We start from the raw sequence: 24,774 nt of genomic DNA on the forward strand, positions 1-24,774 counted from the left end.
ATAGACATGAGAAACGATTCTATCTAAATCTGAAGATTTAGCATAACAAAGTACAAATATATGGCTTAATGTATAAAAATATGGTCGTAACAAATACAATAAAATCTGTGACTTCAAATTCACGTTTGGTATAAACCAAACATGCATGATACCTTACATTTTGCTTAAATATTATTTTTACTCATACATATGTCTTTCAAAATCATACCACTAATAATTGTTGCCAAATGTTCTAAACGTATTTTAATTCCAAACCAATAACATTATTAACATTCACTCATAAATCAATGACAATGCAATGGTTACATATTGCATTTTCTGGGACCTATAGTTAGAATAAAGGACTAAGCACAGCAGGATTTCTTTATAGACGAACCTTATCTACCAGACTATAGTAATTATAAAGCTGAAATGAATCCTGTCTCAAGAATCTAACATACAGCCTTAAGTCTTTTCTTGTACTCGATTTTATGGCCCCAAAGTCAAGGATGTTTTCCCTGAGAACTCAAGTAAACTTCAATGTGACAAAATGGGTGCTCCCAGCCCTTCCTGTCCGGGAACCTCACTCTTAGGACTAGGCTGGATTTTAACTGCAAGACTTCCGGAATGAGCTCGAGTTGGTCTTATTCCCCCTTCCTTTATTTTATTTATTTGCTTGCTTTGTAAGTAATACAGTGAACACCTTAAATTCTTCACTGAAGGAAATCTAGAACTTTGATAGTAAGTTCTAGATTTGCTTATATGCTCCTCTCCTATCCATCTATCTACTTCCCCTCTTCAAGGCCACAAGTTCTCATTAAAAGCAATACTGGATGTTTCTCAAAGGGGTATAATATGTTATATCATATTATAAAGCAATATATTCATAGAATTGGCATCAAAAGGCCAAGTCTGGTTAAAATACTTAATCAGTGGAAACATAAAGTAGCACAGTCCTTTTATAAAACAATTTAGCAAAAATGCATAAAAAGCCAGTCTAAATATTAATACACTCTAACCTTATAAACTCATTTCTATAGTAATCAATCCCAAGAAACCTATCTAAAATATATAAAACACAATTTATAACAGGATGTGTACCACAGTGTTATTGATAAGAGGGAAACGCTGGGGACAACACGTTATTAAGTACAGAAGAAAATTATTAAGTAAATAATGCTACATCTAGCTAATGCATTGCTTATCCAGACTAAGGTAGGTTTTTTAAATTTGTAAATTGTCATAATATTTTTAATGTTTCTCAAATTCACGCAACCTAACTCTTTATCGAAAATAGAATTTAGAAAGTTAAATTAAAATATGTGGGGTGACAGCTGGGACCAATATAAGTAAGTTCAACACTATGAAGTTTGGACCCTAAGATCTGTTTTATAATAGGCTTCAAAATCCTATTAAAATATAAAGATAACTGTATAAAACTATGAAATGAAATTCTTTATAGTTGTATTAATGGAAACAAATATTTTCTGAACTAAGCACCATAAATATTGTCTTTAAAGCAAAAGTTTGTCCATACTCAAATTATGAACTGGCAGTAATTTTTCAAAGCAAAATGCTACTAAAGAATTAAAGAATCAATGTATATTATGTAAATGATAGAGAATCATATTAACTAGCTTAATCTTACAGCATATTTGAGTCAAAATATGAAAAACCAGATAGCAAGCAAAATTATAATACTATGTAGAAACTGTAATTTCCACATAATTAAAGATATAATGAGTAAGATTAATACATAAAATATAAATGACTTAAAATTAAAAAAAATTATTTTAATGTTTATTTATTTTTGAGAGGGGAGACAGAGTGCGAGCAGGGGAGGGGCAGAGAGAGAGAGGGACAGACTCCAAAGCAGGTTCCAGGCTCTGAGCTGTCAGCACAGAGCCCCAGGTGGGGCTTGAACCCACAAACTGTGAGATCATGACCTGAACTAAAGTCAGCTGCTTAACCAACTGAGCCACCCAGGCTCCCCTCCCTCCATTTTTTTTTTAATGTTTATTTATTTTTGAGAGAGACAGAGTGTGAGCAAGGGAGGGGCAAAGAGAGGTGGAGACACAGAATCCAAAGCAGGCTCCAGGCTCAGAGCTGTCAGCACAGAGCCTGACGTGGGGCTCGAACCCATGAACTGTGAGATTATGACCTGGGCTGAAGTCGGACGCTTAACTGACTGAGCCACCCGGGTGTCCCTGAATGACTTTTAAAGTAATATGGAGAGTTATAAAGACTCACAAATATTATTAAGTTTTATCCTTTTATTATAAGTTACTTCTATTAGTGATTTAAGAAGCTAGTATATCATGTGTTCCCAATCTTTAGACTGTAGACACTCTGGGGCTAATGCAAGAAATCCCTGAATCAATATGCACATATGTATTTTCTCAATCAATGAATACTAAAAATACAACTACTATCATTTGGTAGTCTGAAATTACTTTTATGTTAAAATAGAATTCTCATTTTCCAATTGGAAGTTATACACTCTTTACAGATCTTTAAAAAGTAAATAATTATAACAAATATGTACTACTTGGTTATACCATTCTAATCCTACCTCATGCTTACTCTTGACAACTTGTTTAAATATGTTACATACATTTTTTTTTTCAACGTTTATTTATTTTTGGGACAGAGAGAGACAGAGCATGAACGGGGGAGGGGCAGAGAGAGAGGGAGACACAGAATCGGAAACAGGCTCCAGGCTCTGAGCCATCAGCCCAGAGCCCGACGTGGGGCTCGAACTCACGGACCGCGAGATCGTGACCTGGCTGAAGTCGGACGCTTAACCGACTGTGCCACCCAGGCGCCCCTGTTACATACATTTTGAAGAGCATGTTAAGATTCAAAATAATATCAGTACTTAGAAAAGATAACATTAATCTTTTACATTTTTTAAGAAGGTAAAATATTTAATGTCTACATGAATCTGAGGATTATGTATAAAATCAAAGTCAAAGCATTATTGTATCATTGAAAAATAAGACGTACAGTATTTTAACATTAGATGGTATCCAGAACAGTTCATTGAGTTAGTCCAATGGAACTGGAGAAATTACTAAATTATATTTATCTTGTTTTCCTCAACAATGAAAACCTTGATCTAAAACTCCCACTTTGTACAAAAGTTAAACCAAAACAGATCATAGTCTTAAATGTAAAAGTATAAAACTTTTAGAAGAAAACACAGGAGGATGTTTTGTGATGTGGGGCTAGGTGAAGAATTCTTAAACATGCCACCAAAAGCACAGTCCACAGAAGACAAAAATCAATAAATTGAACTGCCTCAAAACTGAAACTAAAATTAAAGTCAATTTTATAAGTAAAAATATAAAGAATGACCTTTTAGCATTATACTCTATACAGCAGTCGATACTTCATATAAAATATGGCCATACATATAACCCAGATTTCACAAATTTGTGAGGACATATGAAAAGAGGTGTTTTTTTCTTTGACCCACCTGTAAGCACGTCAGTATTTATTTAGTACGTTTTCATTTAAATAAAGTTAAGCATGAGCACTTACCAGCAGCTTCAAGAACCAGCTGTAGTCTGGCTTTGGCCTGTTCGGCCGGTGGCTAAAAGTCAACCATAAAAGACATTTACAGGTCAGTTTTAATATATGGAGCTTTAAATTAATGCATTACTATGCAAACATCAGAAAATTTAGAAGACTTTATCATAACAGATATTAATATCCATCCACCATCTTAATAAAACTCCATCACAGCAGCTCTACCAACCTACTCTCTCACTGTAGTAATTGAATCACACTTTTCATTAACATGATGGAAGAATGAATTTCTTTCTTTCTTTTTTTTTTTTACTGGAAAAGGTTTTGTTAGTACCCAACATCAATCTGCAATAGTCTAAATCAGCACCTAAATCAGTACCAATCAGCAATAGCCTAAATAACTACAATTGAATAATGAGGCAAAACTTCCATATATTTAAAAACATATTATCAAGCTCTGTTTTGTTTTTTTTTTTGCATATGGAAACATGCAAAGTGACCTATCGGAATTTAAGTAACAACTTGATATTTCAGGCAAGTCATATCCAAAACCCAAATTTTTTTCTGCTTTCCTATTTGAAAGGGGCAACTGTGATGATGATGTGATTTACAAGCTTTCAATTCCTACCAAATGTCCTCAAGTTACTTTCTCAATGGACTTTGATGCAACACAGTTGATAATGTTGAAATTAACCTTACTTGCCTACCAGTGACCTTATTTTGAGATTTTCGGATTAATGTGTTGATGGTATCTAAGATAACATGGGTTGTAGCAGGTTATGAGTTATGAATTTTCATGAAGGACCTGTTAAAAACTTTAAGTTTAGTTATTTATTTTGAGAGAGTGAGAGAGAGAGAGAGAGAGAGAGAGAGAGAGAGAGAGAGGATGAGCAGGGGAGGGGCAGAGAGAGAATCCCAAGCAGGCTCTGTGCTGTCAGCATGGAGCCCAATGCGGGGCTGGAACCCACGAACCATGAGATCATGACCTGAGCTGAATCAAGCGTCAGACACTTAATCAAATGAACCATCCAGGCACTCCATAAAACCTTTTTAACACTTGAGACTATACTTCACCATATATTTATAAAGATGTCAGCAAGTGACTAAATATAAATAACCTCATATATATATATATATATATATATATACACACATATATATATATGATACCATCATTTGAGAATTAACATTTTATAAGATATATTTTTAAATTTCTCTGTGAAAAAATGGTTTGAATGAAAAGACTTACATAATTGGATATAGAAAGAAGATGTCTAAGAATTGTTAACCATTTGAATGGTGCCTCTGAATAAACTGTAAGAAACAGGATGGAAGAGTAGTAGATAAAACAGGAGGAAAGACAGGTAGAGTCTTTCATATCCTAGAACAAGGGGTAACAAACTATGGCCCTAGACCAGTGACCTGGTTTTTTATAAATAAATTTTACTGGAACACAGACATGCCCATTTGTTTACATACTGTCTATAGGTGCTTTTGTGCTTAGTACACCAATAGCAAAGTCAATTTTTTGTGACAGAAAACTTCTGGTCAGCAAAGCCTAAAATATTTACTATCTGGACCTTTAAGGAAAAGTTTGCAGACCTTACCATAGAAAGAGAGACTTAGGAGAATCTAAAACAGTGGTGTGAGGAGATGACATCTGTACTTCGATAAGTCATTCTAGCAATAACTTGATGATGAATTGAAAGGAATGTGACTGGGGATGAGGCGCGCAGTCAGGAAGGAATTAAAGAATGCCAGGTGACAGACGATGAGGGCTTGAGGTGGAGCAGTGGTGGTGAGGCTGGACAGGAAGAACTAGATTTGAGAAATAATTAACTAGTAACATGAAAGGACTGACTGAATAGGAGAGAAGGAGGAGGTGACAAAAACAGTACTTTATGTCATATGTTAGTAGAGAAAATGTACGTATGGGAGCTTTATGAAGTTACAAAATGTTGAAAATATGTAACATCAAGTTAAACTATCATAGCAAAGTATCAATAGAATGTGTGATATCTACTGAATACAATCTAAGAGTTATAAACTAAACTGCCGATGGGGGCCAAGCAGTTAATACAAATATTTATGATGATGAGAGGCAAAAGACATTTGGCCTCAGTCATCAGAGAGTACTGTGAGGGTGCAGAACAGTGGAGCACATGGCCTAGCGAAAGGAAGCGGCTAATAATCAGCACCTACTCACTGCTGTCATACAGAAATGCAACCCAAAGCTACGAAATTTCTTGATTTTTCATGAGACTTTAAGTTCCCATAAAGACCAATACTGTGTGGAACAAAGAATACTTCTAAAAGCCAGGTTCAATCCCAAAACAGTTTGTGACCTCTGCCATTTACTTAATACACATAGTAGAAACGTGACACTCTGTGCAATATAACATAACTAGAATGGCATGAAGGAAATGATATTCTGACTAGCAGGTCCCAAGCAAGCTAAGAATTATGAAGCATACATTTCAGAGTGTCCTAGGAAGCAGTGTCCTTTGATAGAAAAATGTTAGGCACTTTATGGTGAAGATATTTCATGGGGAAGTTTCATGTATTTCACAAGGGAAGATTATTTTTAACAATTAAGAAATATTTAAGACACAGAAAAATACACAGAATGATGAATACCCACATCCAAGAAAAAAATTAATATTGTTGTAGTCTCCTACCGTACAAACCCCCCTCCATGGCGGCTCCCTCCCTCCTCTATTTATAACCTCTGTCTTGAAAGTATGGTAATTACCATTCCTAAAGAAAGATGATTGATGTTTCTGATAAAAACACCTGTTAAGACATATTTATATTTTCATTAATTTCTCTAACAATCTATAATATAGGATTCATATTCAAAGATAAAGAAAACCAGTTTAGTAACTTGCCTCTACTATACATGACAGATTGAAATTAAGACCTTCTGACTCCAAATTTCAGGATCCTTCTAACTAAATCACTAGGACAGTCATGAAGTCGAAGCAATTAATTCCATAGATATAAAAGCAAAAGAATGAATTTTTAATTCTGTTCAAAAGAAAAATCTGTCCAAAATAATACATTTGTCCCAGCAGATGGAATACGAGGACATTCTAAATACATTTGCCTATACAAATGTAACTTGCAAAATTTTATTTGTGAAATACAGGGATCATCTTCAACTGTGGGGAGAAATACATTGTTGGATTCATCAGACTTTTGAAATTTGTATTTTATAAATATTTTTATTCTTATAAATATTAAATATTAGGTATCGTCATACTAACTGGTGTAGAATGAAAATATCTTTATGGGCTTGGGTTCCAAAATTTCTAATGCTTTACTTATTTTAGAGTATATTACAGTTCAGGGATTAGTGTGAATTCCACCTAAAATTGGTTTTATTTTATTGATTTTTTATTCAGATTTTATTCAGAACCAGAAATCAAATCTTACTCAATAAGCAATAATATAACACCAAATAGAAACGCATGAAATATAGCAATTTTGCAATATAAGAATTGTAAAATGAGGGCATAATTAAGATCACAGTTTCACAATTATATTGTGTGAAACAAACTTTTGGATAAAAAATTGTATTCCATTAAAAAATAGTATTCCATTAAAAATAATATTCCTCACATCAAATTTAGTAGTGCATAATTAGATAAACAAATATTACCAAAACTGAACTATGGAGAACATAACTGTTGTCCCCTCAAAAAATGTTAGCATTAACATTAACAGAACAGTAAGAACAGTATGAACTTATGCTTCTTTTTTAAAGGTATATTAAAGTTAAAACATTATTATGGTATTATATCACAAAAAATAAATTAGTAGGTATTGTACCATAATTTTAGCTTACTTAAAGAAAACTGTACTTCTGCTAGAAATTCTTATATAGGGCTTAAAATTCTAAATTAGTAGCGGTCTTTTGGATGCCTAGGTGGCTCAGCTGGTTGAATGTCCAACTTCAGCTCACAGTGCATGAATTCAAGTCCCACATGGGCTCACTGCTGTCAGCGTGGAGCCTGCTTTGAATCCTCTGTCCCCCTCTGTCTCATGCTCTCTCTCAAAAATAAACAAAAACATTTAAAAAAAAATAGTGGTCTTTCAGTGGGGGAGAAGGGTTTGGTAGTCTTTCTGTTGCCATGAATTCTCCAGAACTACTCTGCTCACTTCCCTCCCCTTGATAGCCACATATACTTACTTACTCCATTTAGTTACTACTCCTAGTTTTATAGAAGACTACTTTCTTAAGATGAAACAAATGCTCCTGAAACTGAAAGCTAAGTCAGTCACTTGATGGCTGTGGAGGTGACTATCTTCAATGTCTAGACTTTTTCCCTTGACTTTGGACTTACTCGTATTTAGTCCAATCCCCTGAGCTCCTTAAAGACACCATGTCTAGAATCTCAAGATAGTGCCAAAACTAGCATTCCAAACCAGCACAATCTTTTGAGCCATGAATATATATATATATATATATATATATATATATATATAAAACAAGAAGCAGAGAAGCAAGCCTATCCTTACATAAACCAGTTTATACACTAAACCATTTAAACTCTTTGTTCACCCTTCACATTTCCATTCACATTCAGCAACCTGAACCCCTGGCCACCACTATGGAAATCCTGGGGGCTGATGAAACAAGAGCCATTCCAGCTGCCAACAACACTTTTGGGTGCTGTTAAGAACAGGGAAGTAAAAAGTCTGAAAGAAACACTGTGGCTGAACTAAGAGAGAACTCAAACTTGGAAAATAAATTAAACTAGCAACATTATGCAAAATCAAAATTAAGGCTGGATTATATGGTTTTCAGCTATCTCTCTCATTTTAAATCATCATATGCTCTTTTTATATAAAAAATAACCAGAGAGCAAATTCTGGAAAGATGGTAAATAGGTGTTTACTCTGTAAGAAATTACCAAACTGTGGGGCGCCTGGGTGGCTCAGTTGGTTGAGTGTCCGACTTCAGCTCAGGTCATGATCTTGCAGTCCCTGGGTTTGAGCCCCATGTTTGGGCTCTATGCTGACAGTTCAGAGCCTGGAGCCTGCTTCAATTTCTGTGTGTGTGTATATGTCTCTCTCTCTCTCTGCACACCTCCCACCCCAGCTTGTGCTCTGTCTCTGTCTAAAAAATAAACATTAAAAAAAATTAAAAGAAAAAAAATTACCAAACTGTTTCCAAAGTGGTTTTATATTCCCACAAGGAGAGTTCTAGCTGCTCTCCATCCTTGTCATGACATAGTACAGTCAGCCTTTTTAATTTCAAAATTCTAATAGTGGTTTTAAGCTTACTGTGGTTTTAATCTATGTTTCCGTAATGATTAATGGTGTTGAACGTCTTTTCATGTGTTCGTTATCCTTATTTTTCCTTGGAAAAATGGATGTTCAAAATGCCAATTTTTCGCTGGATTGTTTTCTTATTATTGAATTTTCAGAGTTCTTAATTATAATGAAAATCATTTTTCATACATGAGGCTTACACATCATCTATACATACATGCATGTGCATGCATATACACATTAAATTACATATTTGTGTTTATTTTCTGAATAAAGCTCCCACTCTCATTGAGTGGCTTATTTTTTCATCATCTTAAGAGTATCTTTCAAAGAAGCAGAAGTTCTTAATTTTCATGAAGTCCGACTCATTAATTTCTTCTTTTATGAATCATGCTTTTGCGGTATTATATCTAAGAAATCTTTACCTAACCCCAATTCATAAAGTTCTGTCCTGAGCTTATACCTAGAAGTTTTACAGTTAACTTAATTTCTATATAAGTGCAACACTGAAAAACATTAAAAACATTTTTTGATATATTGTCGTGCAATAGTTTCAGCACCATTTGTGGAAAAGACCATCATTTTCCATGCAATCATCTTTGTGCCTCTGTTAACAATCAACTGGATGTATATATATCTGTCTACTTTTAGACTCTCTATTCTGTCCCACTGATCTGTCAGTCTTAATACCAATACCACCCTGTGGTATTGCTATAGTTTTACATTAGCTCTTGATTACTATAGCTTTGTATTAGCTCTTGAAATCAGGTAGAATAAATTCTCCAACCTTTTTCTTCATTTTCAAAGTAGTTTTGGCTCTTCTAGCTCTTTTGCATCCCCTATTTTATTTATTTTTTGCATCCCCTATTTTAGAATAAGCTTATCTTACTCTAAAAAATAAGCATCCTAGGATTTTGCATGGGATTGCACTGAATCTACATGTCAATTTGGAAGAAAGGACATCTTAACAGTACTACTTATTTAAGAATACTACCTTTTAGTCTGGTATATTCTTTTCCATCATTTTAGCTTCTTGGGGTTTAAATCTCAAATGTGTGCGCGTGCATGTGTGTGTGTATGTGTTTAATAGGCAGTACATAGTTGGTCTTGCTTTTTTATGCAATCTGAAAAACTCTGCCTTTCAAGTGGCATGTTTAGACCAATTTACACTTAATGTAATTATTAATCTACCACATGCTATTTGTTCTCTATTTGTCCCATCTGTTCTTTGCTCCTTTTTTCTTCTTTTTATGCCTTCTCTTAGAGCATTTTTATAATTCCGTTTAATATTATTTGTTGGCTTATTATCTATAACTTTTTGTGTTATTTTGGTTGTTGCTTTAGAGTTTATAATATACATCTTTAATTTATCACCCTCTGTCTTCATTATATTACTTTATATATACTATAAACACCCTACAGGGGCACCTGGGTGCTCGGTTAAGCGTCTGACTTCGGCTCAGGTCATGATCTCATGGTCCATGAGCTCGAGCCCTGCATTGGGCTCTGTGCTGTCAGTTCAGAGCCTGAAGCTTGCCTAGGATTCTGTGTCTCCCTCTCTCTCTGCCCCTCCCCCTGCCCCACTCACGCTCTCTCACGCTCTCTCAAAAAAATGAATAAATGTTAAAAAAAATAAAGAAAAAAACCAACCTTACAATAAGACACTCTCATTTATCCCCTTCCAGCCTCTGTATTATTACTGTCATAGCTGTCATATATTGTTATAAACTCCATAATGCACTGTGTTGTTTATGCTTTAAATGCTTATCTTTTAAAGAGTTATATTTATTCACATAATCACCATTTCCAGTGCTTTCTTTTATGTCAACCCAGTATCTGAAAAGATTTCCTTTGCCATTTCTTGTAGTACAGGAGTTTTGGTGATAAATTCCTTCCAGTTTTGTTTGTCTTAAAAACACAAAACTTCATTTTGGCCTTCACCTATGAAAGATACTCTAGTAGGGAGAATTCTAGGTTTATAAAATTTTTCTACCATTATTAAAAAAAAATTTTTTTTCTAACGTTTATTTATTATTGAGAGACAGAGAGAGACAGAGCATGAGCAGGGGAGGAGCAGAGAGAGAAGGAGACACAGAATCAGGAGCAGGCTCCAAGCTCTGAGCTGTCAGCACAGAGCCCGACACAGAGCTGGAACTCATAAACCAGGAGATCATGACCAGAGCTGAAGTAGGACGCTTATCCGACTGAGCCACCCAGGCACCCCTTTTCTACCATTATTTTAAAATTGTTCCTTTACTGTCTTGTACTTTACATTGTCTCTCATGAGAAATATACTTTCATAGCTATCTCTGTTCCTCATACATAATGAGTATCTTTTTCTCCTACATGACAATAGTTAGTATTTATTTTTACTCTTTTGCTTTTAAGATTTTCTTCTCATAACTGGTTTCAAGCAATATGATTATGATATGCCTTGGTGTGGTTTCCTTCATATTTCTTGTGCCTGGGGCTTATTCAGCTTTTTGAAATTATTTATAGTTTTTATTAGAGATATTTTGGTCATTATCAATTATATTTTTCTGTTGCCCCCTATTCTTCCCTTTCCTTTCAGGATTCCAGTTACATATACACATTTAAAAAATTTTTTTGGTGTTCATTTATTTTTGAGAGAGAGAAAGAGATAGAGTGGGGGAGGGGCAGAGAAAGAGGGAGAAAGAGCATCCAAAACAGGCTCTGCACTGAGAGCTCTGCCTGATTTGGGGCTCGAACTCACAAGCCATGAGATCATGACCTGAGCTACTCAGATACAACCAACTGAGCCTCTCAGGTGCCTCCTACATGTATATTGTATATTTGGCTACCTAACATGGTTACTACAGCTCACAAATGCTCTTTTCTTTTTTTTTTTTTTTTCTCTCCAGTTCCATTTTGGATAGTTTCTTTTGCTATGTCTTTTAGTTCACTAATCCATATTCTGCAGTTTACCATGTCCATTAATATCATCCAGTGTATCTTTCATCTCAGACATGTAGTTTTCCTATCCAGAATTTTTACTTCTTTTATAGCTTTCATGTCTCTACTTAGTATGTTCAGTCTTTCTAGTAGCTCTCTGACCATACACAATAGAGTTAGGATGGTTCTATTAATGTCCTTGTCTACTAATACTAGTTGGTTTCAACTGATTGATTTTTCTATTATGTTACATTTTCTTGACTTTTTGGATGCATGGTAATTTTGGACAAAATGTCAGACATCATGATTTTATTTTGTTGTGCGCTGGATATTTGTGTATTCCTATACATAGTCTTGGTCTTTGTTCCAAGACACAGTTAAATTAACTTGGAAGCAGTTTGATCCTTTCAGTTCCTACTTTGTTAGCACCAGAACAGCTGTAGATCTGTCATTAATTCTTCCCCACAATTAAGACATTTTTAGTACTTGATCAGAAGCACCATGAATTATGAGGTTCACCACACTGGTTTTTGGGAAGAGACACTATTCCCAACTCTGTGTAGTGGCAGACAATTTCCTCTAATCATTCAAATAGTTCTTTTCCAAGCCTTGGATAGCTTCCTCACATACATGTACTAATGAATATCTGAAGGAAACCCTCTGCAGATATTATGCAGCTTTCTCCTCTCTGGTAACCTGCCCTGTGATATCTAGGGGCTTTGGCCCCCCTGTTATCACAGCTCCATCTTCTCAATGCAAGGAGACTACCAGGGCTCTGCCTGAGTCCTCCCTCCCTGTGCTGTGACCTGGAAACTTTTCTAGGCCTTAAGCTGAAGCAATTAAAGGGTGCACCTCATATTTTCCCCATCTCTTAGAATCACTCTCCTTCACGTTTTATGTCCATTGTCTTGAGAGTTGTTTTCTCAAATAATTTGTTCAGGTTTTTAGTGGTTTCAGGTGGGAGGGTAAATCTCATCCCTGTTACTTCATCTTTACTGGAATAGAAAGCCTATTATTTCTTTTAATACTGACCAACCTTGTGAGGTAAAGTTATTTGTCCAAAGTTACATAGCAATTTTTCTAATGAATGTGAATAAAAATGGATTTATATATACAGATAAATCTGTAAATTCCCTTTCTCTGGACAACATCTCTTTCCTTTTCTGGGCTAATCTTTTCTTTCAAAGCTCAGCTCAACAGTCATCATCTTTCATGATGGTTATAACTCTCTGCTCTATGCTCCTATAAACCTATAAACATGTGTCAGCATATTTGTGGTATAATTACTGATTCTGTTGTCTATCTTTCCTTCTTTGAAGGCTATCTATCAGCTTCTTGAAGACAATAACGGCCTTACATCTTGTATCATTAGCACTTAGGATAGTGCCTGGAATACAGTCAATGCTAAGTACATATTTGAAATAAACTTCCTTGAAAATTTTAAAATTCTCATAAATGTATAAACTAATTTGGAAGTATTAATTTCATTGAATTCTGTCTATTAGGAAGTATTTGCCTAATTCCAATAGCTGAATGTTTGAGAGAATAACAGTGTTGGGGAAATTATAACAAGTAGTAATAATGAAACATGAAATCCACATATAATACATTTTTAACAAACCCATTTGATAATAGAATGGCAATTCTTTTATTTTTAAGTTTATTTATTTATTATTTTTTAGAGAGAGACCGAGAGAGCGAGCAAGGGAGGGACAGAGAGAGGGAGAAAGAGAATCCCAAGCAGGCTCCAAGATGCCAGCGAGAAGCCCAACACGGGGCTTGAACTCAAAAACTGTGAGATCATGACCTGAGCCGAAACCAAAAGTCTGACACATAACTGACTGAGCCACCCAGGTGCCCCCAGAATGGCAATTTTTAAAGTGATCATATGTGCTCCAAATACATAAATGATAACTTCTATGTGCCATATCCTTCCCAGCCAACATGACAGACATTCCTGAGAAAGCATAAGCTACCTGAAAAAAATTTAACATGTTTTTTGAAAAAAATATAATAGCTATTATTTACTGTAAGCTTTTAACATTCCAGACCCTATGTTAAGCACTTTACATATATCTCATTTAACAAAATTCTCATAACAATCCTGACAAGGTAAGAATTTTTAATGCTATTTTTTAGGTGAAGAATAAATTACCTTAAGTCACAAAGATGGTAAGGTGAAGAACTTGAATTTTACCTCAGATTACAAAATCTATGTTCTTACCAACACTATACTGCCTCTCAGCTTGGGATCCATTTCTTTATTAACAACATTTTGAGGGAAAAAAGGAGATAAATCTAACCATTTTTAATTGCCAGGAAAAATTGTACGAAGTTAAAACTAAATTTTCTTTGGTCTTTGAGATGTTATCATTAATGATCTTAAAGGTCATGAATGCCATAGAAAGCTCATTTTAATCGAGCTTTTCCAGATGAATAACTTTTAAAATATTAAACACATTCTCAGTATAGGTACTGTGCTGTTTCCTTTAAAGTAAATGCAATCTCACTATGACAGAGACACATATCAACAGCTTATCATATTTCTGGCTACATTTCATTTTAACAGTTACTATAATTCTATCTCTTAGGATCAAGGTCTAAGCTAGAAATATTACAAGTAGCTCAAAAGTAGATTTATTTTGCCTCTAGAACTTAGCACCAAGTTGGTTTAAACAAAGAGTCAAAAAGAAATGAAAAGAATTTAACCGATAACACATCTATTCTCAATAGCAAATTCATCTTACAGTTTTATCAAACATTTTCTCTAAACAGCTTCAGGGTTTGCAAAAAGTTATTCCGCAGTTACTTTCTTTATTAAAAACCTGAGAAAGATGTCATTTTATACATCTACTTTATAGATGAAGAAGCTAAAGAGGTAAATCTGAACCTAAGAGGTTACAACATCCATGAGGGCCTGTTTAAGAAACTCATATTCATGACACAATACTATTATCTACAAAATGTACCACTCATTTACTACACAGATACACAGCCATACTTATTTGTTTAAAAAGTGTCTATATCTACAAGCGGCAGGGCTGACTAGTTGCAGTAGAGATCATATGGCCTACAAAGCCTAAAATATTTATCTCGTTCTTTGTAGAAAAGGCTGAACCCCAGTTTAGACTACTGCCTTACCTTTTCCCTCCTAAACACAGCTACTGAAGTCATCTTCACAAAGTAAGGTTCTTACTAAGTTGGTGCTTAAAAAATACCTCTGTGACTCTCCATTGATTTCAGAGTTAAGCATAAACGTATCACTTTAATTTTCAATTACCATCAATAACATCCCAAGCTTATTCTTTTATCCTTATTTTTCAACCATTTCTGCACTCATACCCAACATTTCAGCAACAAACAGCCTCTCAGTATTTCTCAACCATGTCCTGCATCTTCCTCCCAGTGCTTTTCTTATGCACAACCAACCCTGTACTTAGAATTTCTATTCCCCTATATCCTTAGTTGTAGAAATGCTGAAACATCACCATCTTTGTCCAGCTCCACTTGGCTGGAAGGATACAGTGTGGACTATTTAACAACTCATAAAGCACTCAAAATCTTTGTGAAAATGCTACAGATTACCTCTCTATTCTTTCTTTCTTTTTTTAAAAAATTTTTTTTTCAACATTTATTTATTTTTGGGACAGAGAGAGACAGAGCATGAACGGGGGAGGGGCAGAGAGAGAGGGAGACATAGAATCGGAAACAGGCTCCAGGCTCTGAGCCATCGGCCCAGAGCCCGACGCGGGGCTCGAACTCACGGAGTGCGAGATCGTGACCTGGCTGAAGTTGGACGCTTAACTGACTGCGCCACCCAGGCGCCCCACCTCTCTATTCTTTCAAAGTGAGTGCCCTCTTTCCTCCTTAGTTTCCTTCATTCTTAGCCACACCTACGGTGCCTCACCACTTAAACCACCTTTTAACAGAAAAGAACAGAATCTAATTAAGAAGAATTAGATTTAGAAAGGAAGCAGCTTTATATGAAAGCTATGTAGACAAAGTAGAAATATTCTCCCCTCTGTGGAACCAAGGTAGGTAGGGAGATAGGGGAAGAAGTCTGACCGCTGTAACACAAGTTTGGAAGCATAAAAGAGACAAAAAATGGAAGAAACAACAAACCCAAACAATCATTTATTTGTACTGGCTACACAACTGTGCCACTGAGTAGAAAAGCTTACTTAACATTTCCCTGTCCGGAATTGAGGAGACAACGACAACGACGATTATTATTATTATTAATTTGACAGCTGAACCAAGAGATTCTCCCATAGAAGGAGAAAATTAGGGCTTTTTATATGCATCAGTTATTTATGTGTTAGGCCTCTCAAAAATTCCAAAATAATTCTATGCAAAATAAATGATTTTTAGTAATACTTCTAGACATGGCATTGAGTTTAAAGTAAAATTAGACTCAACAACACAGTGGTTTTCTATTTTAAAATGTAAAGCACAAAATAATTTTGAAGTTTCCTAAATTTTTTCAAAATGAGAGTGTGGTGACATACAACAATAAACACTCATATGGTTCTAAACTCTGGTTTTATGATTTTCTCTTTTTTATTATCTTCATACTTTTGCTATCACAATTTTAAGTATGAGCACATCTTTTGGCCCATAAATATTAACATTTTAGGATGGAGTATGAGACATTATTTTAAACAATTACATAAACATTTTTCCTGATCTTTGTAGGATAGTTTAAAATATTACTTTCTATAGTTTAAAACCTCTGTCGTACTGCATCAGCTATTTTTTTAAAGAAACTTATTTCCCTGACTACTTTTCCTTCTGCTTCTTGGCTTTGTCTCTCTTCCTTTGTACTATTGCATGACTGCTAAGAAGGGAATGATGTTCTCTGCAGTACCAATCATCTGGAATAATCTACCTATCTATCTTTGCTTTACTGACTTCACAGAAGTTTCTAACTCCCTTGACAAAACTTTTCTGTTTTATTCCAAATTATAATTTCTATCTTTGAATGCAGTTACTTTACTTTGCCTCTAAAGGATCATTCAGAATTACTTTTTTGAAGCATTTTTGTCACTAAAAAGAGCTAAAGGTACTAGAAAGTTTTTTAAAACATGTTTTATTCTCAAAAACATTCATTCAATATCCAGTTGTTGGAACCACTCTGTTCGAAATGGATAATGATACAACATATAAAAGGCCAAATATTTTATTTATTTATGTGTCTATAAGTGAGTTGTAGAAAATAATTTATTTGATTTGAATGATTTACTAAGAGATTTTCTACATTTTCTGCATACAGGGTGTCCTTCACATGTTCCCAACAGTTTTCTATGGAGTAAAGGAAAAAAAGGCAAAAGGCAAAGGCAAAAGATTGGGTGTCAGAAGAACTACATGTTAGCCTTGACTGTGTAACCTCTAAGAGCTTTAGTTTCCTAATCTATGCAAGCATACTCATCACAATGTTTTTGAAAAATAGAAAAGTATGCCCAAAAGGAGAAGGGTTAAACAAATTATGGCCCAACCCCATGATGGAGGCAGCATGGTAATCTATTTTGTAAAATGTTTTAAAAGCATCATATAACAAAGGGAAATGCTAAAATCACATTTTTAGAATACAAAACTATATACATAAAATGATTCAGCAAAAAGTGATTCATGTAAAAAAAATAATTCATGTAAAAAAATAAAAATTTTAAAAATAAAATGTATATCCCAGAAAGAACTAAAAAAAATATGGCAAAATGGTAAAAAGAGTTATTTTCTTCTCTAGCCTTAATCCTTTGATTTCCAAGTAGGATTTTGTTGGGTGGGCCAGGGAAAACTGGTATTATGACAAAAGGAAAAAGTCTTTAAAGAGAAAGAAAAAATTAAAACTCCTTTTTTTTAAGTGTTTTTTAAACATTTTTTATTCATTTTTTTGAGAGAGAGATGGAGACAGAGGCGAGTGGGGAAGGGGCAGACAGACACAAAGACACAGAATCCGAAACAGACTCCAGGCTCCAAGCTGTCAGCACAGAGCCTGATGCGGAGCTCAAACCCACAAACAACGAGATGATGACCTGAGCCAAAGTCAGAGTTTAACCAACTGAGCCACCCAGGCACCCTGAAATTTCCTAAAGACTATTACATTTTTTTATAGTCTAGTATAAAATATGTTTACATCAGACATTTTAATGTGTTAAAGTTTGCTGTACAAACTGCAAGAACTATTTAAGTTTTCTCTATAATCTGACATTTGACACCCATTCTTACTACTACCGTATTTGGTAAGAGGTGAAATTTATAATGGATAAATGTACCAGCCTTTTGCCTCAAGAGACTTCTGATCAATAATTTGCTTATATAATATATGAAAATAATGTAGACGGTCAAATACTGATTTTTTTAGTTGACATTAGTCTAATCACAAAAGTACTTCACAATTCATCATAATTAATGATCTCTCCTTAAGAAAAGCCCAAACCATGGTTGTTTTAGTAATAATTAAATAGTATTGGCATAGACTTGACTTCTAACTTAATCTTGTTATTTTTCTTTTAGAATTCTAACGTAGAGCTCAATTAGTGCACATATATATATAATGAATACATTATTTCTTGGGCTTTCATTTCATTTTAAAAATACTGAGATCCCTCTTCTTTTCTGCTAGGCTCCTCCTGAACTCTCCTGGCTGACCTAAAAAAATTAGGTAAATTAAATTTTATTTTTATTCTTGAAAATTGTTACACTAATAAAATCCGGTAATTAGAAGTACTGCTTTCATACACTTTAAAAAATACCTACCATTAAAGGGCAACTAAACAATACATTATAGTAAGTTGAATATGATAACTCCAAGTCTTTACCACTTGACTAATGACCATTTTATTTATTTATTTTTTAATTTGACCACTCTATCAAAATGGAAGCTGATTTTTCACATTTTTTATAAGTTTATTTATTTATTTTGAGAGAGAGACAGAGTGAGGAAGGGGCAGAGAATCCCAAGCAGGCTCCTCTGTCAGCACAGAACTGGATGTAGGCTCGAAGTTATAAACCCTGAGATCATGACCTGAGCCAAAACCAAGGGTCGGGAGCTTAACTGAGCCACCAAGGCACCCCTGATTTTTCACATTCTTGAAAAATGTAATTTTATTACAGATTATTTTTTTTGTTCCATGTATTTTGTTCTGCATTTATTCATGAAGTCATAAGAACAAAATATTCCAATAAGGAAAATGAACATAATTATTAAAAATTTTAAGGTAAAATCATATGAAATGCTGATATGCAATCATTTTTTAACCATAAAAGTGGCAACCTCATTTGGTTCAACCTAACAGAATAAGGCAGAATTCACTTGGGAGTGAATTCACAACTTTTTGGGCTTAGAAGCAATAGAAGAAATCATAAAAGAAAAAGAGGGACAGGTTTGACCGCATAAAAAATATTCAACTTTATGTAAAACGTATCCAGTAACACAACTGAAATACAATGGCAACACAGCAATAGTATAATTACTAGCAACAAATTTAACCAAGAATTTATAGCTTCATTTCAAAACAGTCCCTAAAAAGTTAATAAGAAAATCACTAACTCCTAAAAGATGAGGAGGAAAGAGCTTAAGACAACTCACACAGTAAAAAGGCAGCTGGTCAAACTCTCTCCTTAGATTTCTCTGGTAGAATTAACTGTCATTATATTAACATATGCAAATTAGAAATGTTTACATGGTAGGCAGTGCTTGACAATGAAGTAAAACTTCCTTCACTAGTGGTCTTATAAATGGGTGCACTTAAAAAGCAATTTGAAAAATGTGAAAGGAGCCCAAAGGGTATTCATACTCTGAGTAGATATTTCCAATTTTGGGACTTAGAAGAAAATATTTAAAATATGAAAGAGTTATGACCATTCAGATATTTTAGATACTTTCTTTTAAAAAGTGAGGGGCAGGGGCGCCTGGGTGGCTCAGTTGGTTGGGCATCCGACTTCGGCTCAGGTCATGATCTTGCGGTCCGTGAGTTCGAGGCCCGCATCGGGCTCTGGGCTGAGAGCTCAGAGCCTGGAGCCTGTTTCGGATTCTGTGTCTCCCTCTCTCTCTGCCCCTCCCCTGCTCATGCTCTGTCTCTCTTTGTCTCAAAAATAAATAAATGTTAAATAAATAAATAAATAAATAAATAAATAAAATAAAAAGTGAGGGGCAGGAAATAACCTAAATCTCCAACAATAAAGAACTAGTTAGGCAAGTCTACTTAGTAAGATGTAGAGTAGCTTTTAAAAACAATGACAATGTTAAAAAGTTAAAGTATGAAAAATTGCCTACCAACCAGAAAATGACAGAGTAATATATATTAAGAATATCTAAAATATTCATACCTTTTGGCATAGGATTTTCATTTTAAGAATCTACCCTAAAATAATCACTGCAGATACAAAGATCTATATGCACAAAGATGTTCATACCAGTGTTATCTATAACACTGAAGTACTGAAAAATAATTGAAAGCAATATACACGTAAAATTTTAACAGTGGAAAAATAACTGGATTTATTTCATTATACTGATATACTGAAGTATAATGTAATTATTAAAGATATTTACAAAAAATCTTAATGACACTGAAAATTATTCAAACTATACTACTAAGTGAAAATGCAGGATACAAATTTAGATCATACTTTAGATTTATGTGAAATATGTACTATAATATGGATGCACACAACAAAGATGTGAAGAAACCATCCCCAAATGTTACAACAATATATTCTTACTTCCAATAATGGCTGCAAGAGGAGATAGGTGTAAACCAGACAAAAGACAAAAACCAACTATTTTAGAGCACTGGGAAATAACCAATTGCAGAGAACAACCTGAGAAATATTTACTGAGGCATACTGCTACTTCATCAACTAAGAACTGTGTGTTTTGACCTTGCCTGGGAACACTATATTCCCCACTGCCTTGAAAGACAAAAACCCACAGCTTTAGCATGAGAGATGGTGGGCTTGGTTCAGGGTAGTAGGGAAACAACTAGATTTTGGAAGTGAGGGAGCCACAGAAGGTTGAGATTTTAAACTGTCCACACGCTCCTGGCTGTCTACTAAATTATGCACATACGCAGAAGATCTCAGAAAACAGAGTAAATATTGAAAGCCTGGGACTGGTAAATTTGCTCTACCTTGGAATGTATTCCTCATCTACACACATCCTATCCTGGAAGCCTTATTGCCCTAAGGTATCACTCATTGACGACTATACTATACAGGCATTAGAGAGACCCCTAAGGGGTCATGCTAAAAAAGCAGGTGGACAACACCAACAAATACACAAAAACTGGGCTGAGACATCAGCAGTTGAACACTACAGAGCTAACAAATTTCACAGACTGAATCCTGGAAAGATAACTGCCTACTTACTGAAGCAAAACCCAAACAGAAGGAAAAAACAAAACAAAACAAAACCAGAATCCAGAGTCACAAGAATACAATATCCATAAGCCCTCAAAATTTATTAGATATTTATTAAAAAAATTTTTTTAATGTTTATTTATTTTTGAGACAGACAAGAGTGCAAGTCAGGGAGGGGCAGAGAGACAGGGAGACACAGAATCTGAAAAAGGCTCCAGGCTCTGAGTTGTCAACACAGAACCCGAAAATTTACTAGATATTTAAAAAAAAGTATGAAAGTGTGAACCTATACTCAAGAAAAAAAAGCAGTTAATAGAAAATAACTCCAAACAGCCACAGGAGTTTGATTTAACAAAACTTCAAAGAAGCTATTATAAATGTGTTCAGGGGCACCTGGGTGGCTCAGTCAGTTAAGCATCTGACTTTGGCTCAGGTCATGATCTCACAGTTTGTGAGTTCGAGCCCCGCATCAGGCTCTGTGCTGACAGTGCACAGACTGGAGCCTGCTTCAGATTCTGTGTCTCCCTCTCTCTGTTCCTTCCCCACTGACACTCTGTCTGTCTGTCTCTCTCTCAAAAATAAATAAACATTAAAATAATAAATAAATAAATAAATAAATAAATAAGTTCAAAGAATTAAAGGAAAATATGTTAAGAAGGACTAAATAATTAGGGAATCTCAACAGAGAATTTTCCAACTATAGAGAATGAGCCAAATGGAAATTCTACAGTTGAGTAGTAACTAAAATGAAAAACAAAACAAAAAAAAAACACCTCACAAATGGGCTTGTTAACAGATCTGAGATGGCAGAAGAAAGAATCAGTAAATATAAAGACATACTGATAAAAATTATCGAAACCAAAAAAAAAAAAAAAAAACAAAAGGAAAAAATACTGGAGGAAAATGACAGAGCTTTCGTGATCTGTGGGGCAATATCAAACACCCTAACATAAATGTGCTTGAAGTCCTAGTGGGAGAAAAGAGAGAGGAAAGGGAAGAAGAAAATATGAGAAGAAATAATGCCATAAAAATAACAAATTTGGTGGAAAACTTTAACATTTCAACAATGGTCAATAAATTCCAAGTGGGCAAATGCACAAAGAACCACACGTATATGTATGATTGAAAGCAGCAAAAGAAAAATACCATGACACATAAAGGAGAAAAAATATGATTAACAGCTGACTTTCATTAGAAATAGTGCAGGCCAGAATGCAATGGGAATGGTATATTTAAAGTGCTAGTGGAAAAACATATCTGTAAATCAAGAATTCCATACCCAACAAAAATAAAGACAAAATAAAAACATTCACAGATAAACAAAAACTGGGGTAACTCATTGCTAGTGGACCTGCCCTAACAAATACTGAAGGAAGTCCTTCTGGCTAAAAGGAAATTGATGGTAACTCAGAATCACAGAAAGGAATGAAGAGCACTGAGAATAGTAAATTTGTAAATATAAAAAAAAAAATTTTTTTAATTTTCTTCTCTTAATCTCTTTACAAAACATGTACTTACTGAAAGCAAAGATCCTAACACTGTATTGTTAAGTTTATAATGTGTATAGATGCAATAGTGTGTAAGACAGTGATAATACAAAGAAGAGGAAAATGGAGGTAAAACTGGTACAAATGGAAATAAACTGGAAAAATAGAGGTAAAGTGGCATATTTTATTGGAATTAAATCAATATTAGCTTGAAATAGATTATAATAAAGATGCATATTGTAAACCCATGACATACTTCTCTAAAAAGTGGTCAACCGGTGGTTTAGTGAACAGTATACTAAATTCTCTTGTATAGGATTACCCTCTAGGGGAGCTTTTCTCTTTATTGTTATGAAGCAAAATATATATGTGGAAAAGTGTACATATTAGGAATGTATAGCTCAATTAATTCAGTAAGCAATTTTAAGATCTGTGTGAATTCTCTTGTAGCTACTAAATTTACACTTCCCTTCTTGAAAGATCTGCAGGTTGCCATGCTCTTTTGAATATATTACAATAAACCTTTAACATGTTATTATTTTAAAAAGATGCATATTATAATCTCTAGAGCAACTACTAAAAAAAAGTTCTAAAATGTCCTTGAAATTTCTATAGTCAGAATTATCACTTGAATACAACAGTAAAAATATGCACTTTTTAAAAAAGACTAGAAATAAATATACAAAAACAGTAATAGTACTAAATCAAAAGGGTAGCATTAAAAGGGACTCTTTCCTTCTCTTTGTTGTTTCTGGATTGCATGAGAAGTAGTTATATTTTTAAATGGGAATATTCCAATGAAATTTAAACTATGTAAAATATACTATAATAAATATACCAAAAACTCAGGAGATAATAAAGGCATTTAATATGGGTATCATGCATGGGTATCAGAGAGTCTATGAACCTCTTGAAATAATGTGCACTTATATTTTTCTGGACAGAGAATCTATAGCTTTTATCAGATTCCCAAAGGGATCTATGTGTCCAAAAAAAGGTTAACAATCAGTGTTCTAAAGTATTAATAAATGACCTGTCATATCCCATTCATTTGGACTACGGATTTTAAGGCACCCTTACCTAATTATTGCCTTTTGAAATGATAATTCACTAATTTAAGTTAGTTCATAACTCTTTAATTTGCCTTTATTCTTATTTCAGAGGCTCAGATCTGGGTGACAGGAAGAGATAGGGTAAGGAAAATATTCTCTGGGCTGCAAAGACAGGAAATAGCAAGATGATTATATGAACTCGAAGTCCTCTACTCCCAAAGCAAGGTATTAAGCTATATAATTCTTACTTTTATTTTTTCACATAAGTCTTCAGGATAGAACTTATGAGTGTATGATTTTAAAGATTTCTCAGGTAATTTGGCAGCCAGGTTTGGAATTATTGCTCTGAATTAACAGTGAAACCCTGAGGCCAAGAAGGTTTGTAATTATTTCTGTATCCCTAGCACCCAAAGCAGTGCCCAGAACACAGGAGATTCTTAATAAACAATTTGTTGAATTAAAAATGAGTCTTCTTTTTCATTGTATGTGGATAAAAAATATTTCAGGCAAAGTCAAATTATCATATATATTATACATAACGAATATTCAAGGTAAGACAATGGCTATGCTCCTTAGATAGTAAATTACTGGTCATAGCAGAAGATTTCTGTTTGGATTATTAGTGCTGAAGTATTTCAGATTTCTGGCCTTGATATCCTTTCTGTTTTCACTGATCAAAGTAAAAATAACCACTCATTCACATTATTTCCTAAGGTAAATATAACATATTTCTTGAGTCAGCAATACCCTTTGTACTCTTGAATGACTGTATCAAGAGATACCTCAATTTAGACAAACTTACTATTGTTTTTCTTTCCAAGCAATAGGAAAGAAATTATTTATGAACACAATGTCATTTTAGATGACTTCCAAATCCAAGCAAAACAAATCTTCCCATATGGTTGCTTAGCAAGTATTAAAGTTCTTGCTATTATAGTAGCATTTTGAAAGTATAAGCATATGAAAATCATAGATTAAAAGTATAAAAAGTACTTTTAACATGATATTCAGATAAGGTTATCTGACCAGGTATTTCAACCAGGAACCCATTTACCTTGTTCCCTCCTGAACGTGCAAAGGATCCCAATCTTGTAAAAAGAGAAGTTTTAAGCAGTACATATATGCATGCTAGTAGGCCTTATTAGTAAATCTATTTTATTATAAAATTCATTTCA

The 24,774-nt window shown here is 34.2% G+C and overlaps 1 protein-coding gene across 1 annotated transcript in view; it reads right to left on the reverse strand.

Moving 5' to 3' along the window:
• Window positions 1-3,460: 3,460 nt before the first annotated feature.
• RSRC1 (arginine and serine rich coiled-coil 1) overlaps window positions 3,461-24,774 on the reverse strand; it is a 241,355-nt gene continuing 220,041 nt past the window's right edge. The window contains exon 6 of the mRNA XM_043595038.1: window positions 3,461-3,574. Within this exon, the coding sequence (XP_043450973.1) occupies window positions 3,491-3,574 (84 nt within the window). The 3' untranslated portion in view covers window positions 3,461-3,490. The remainder of the gene's footprint in view (window positions 3,575-24,774) is intronic.

The sequence above is a fragment of the Prionailurus bengalensis genome, chromosome C2 (genome assembly GCF_016509475.1).
Source record: "Prionailurus bengalensis isolate Pbe53 chromosome C2, Fcat_Pben_1.1_paternal_pri, whole genome shotgun sequence".
Taxonomy (NCBI): Eukaryota; Metazoa; Chordata; class Mammalia; order Carnivora; family Felidae; genus Prionailurus; species Prionailurus bengalensis.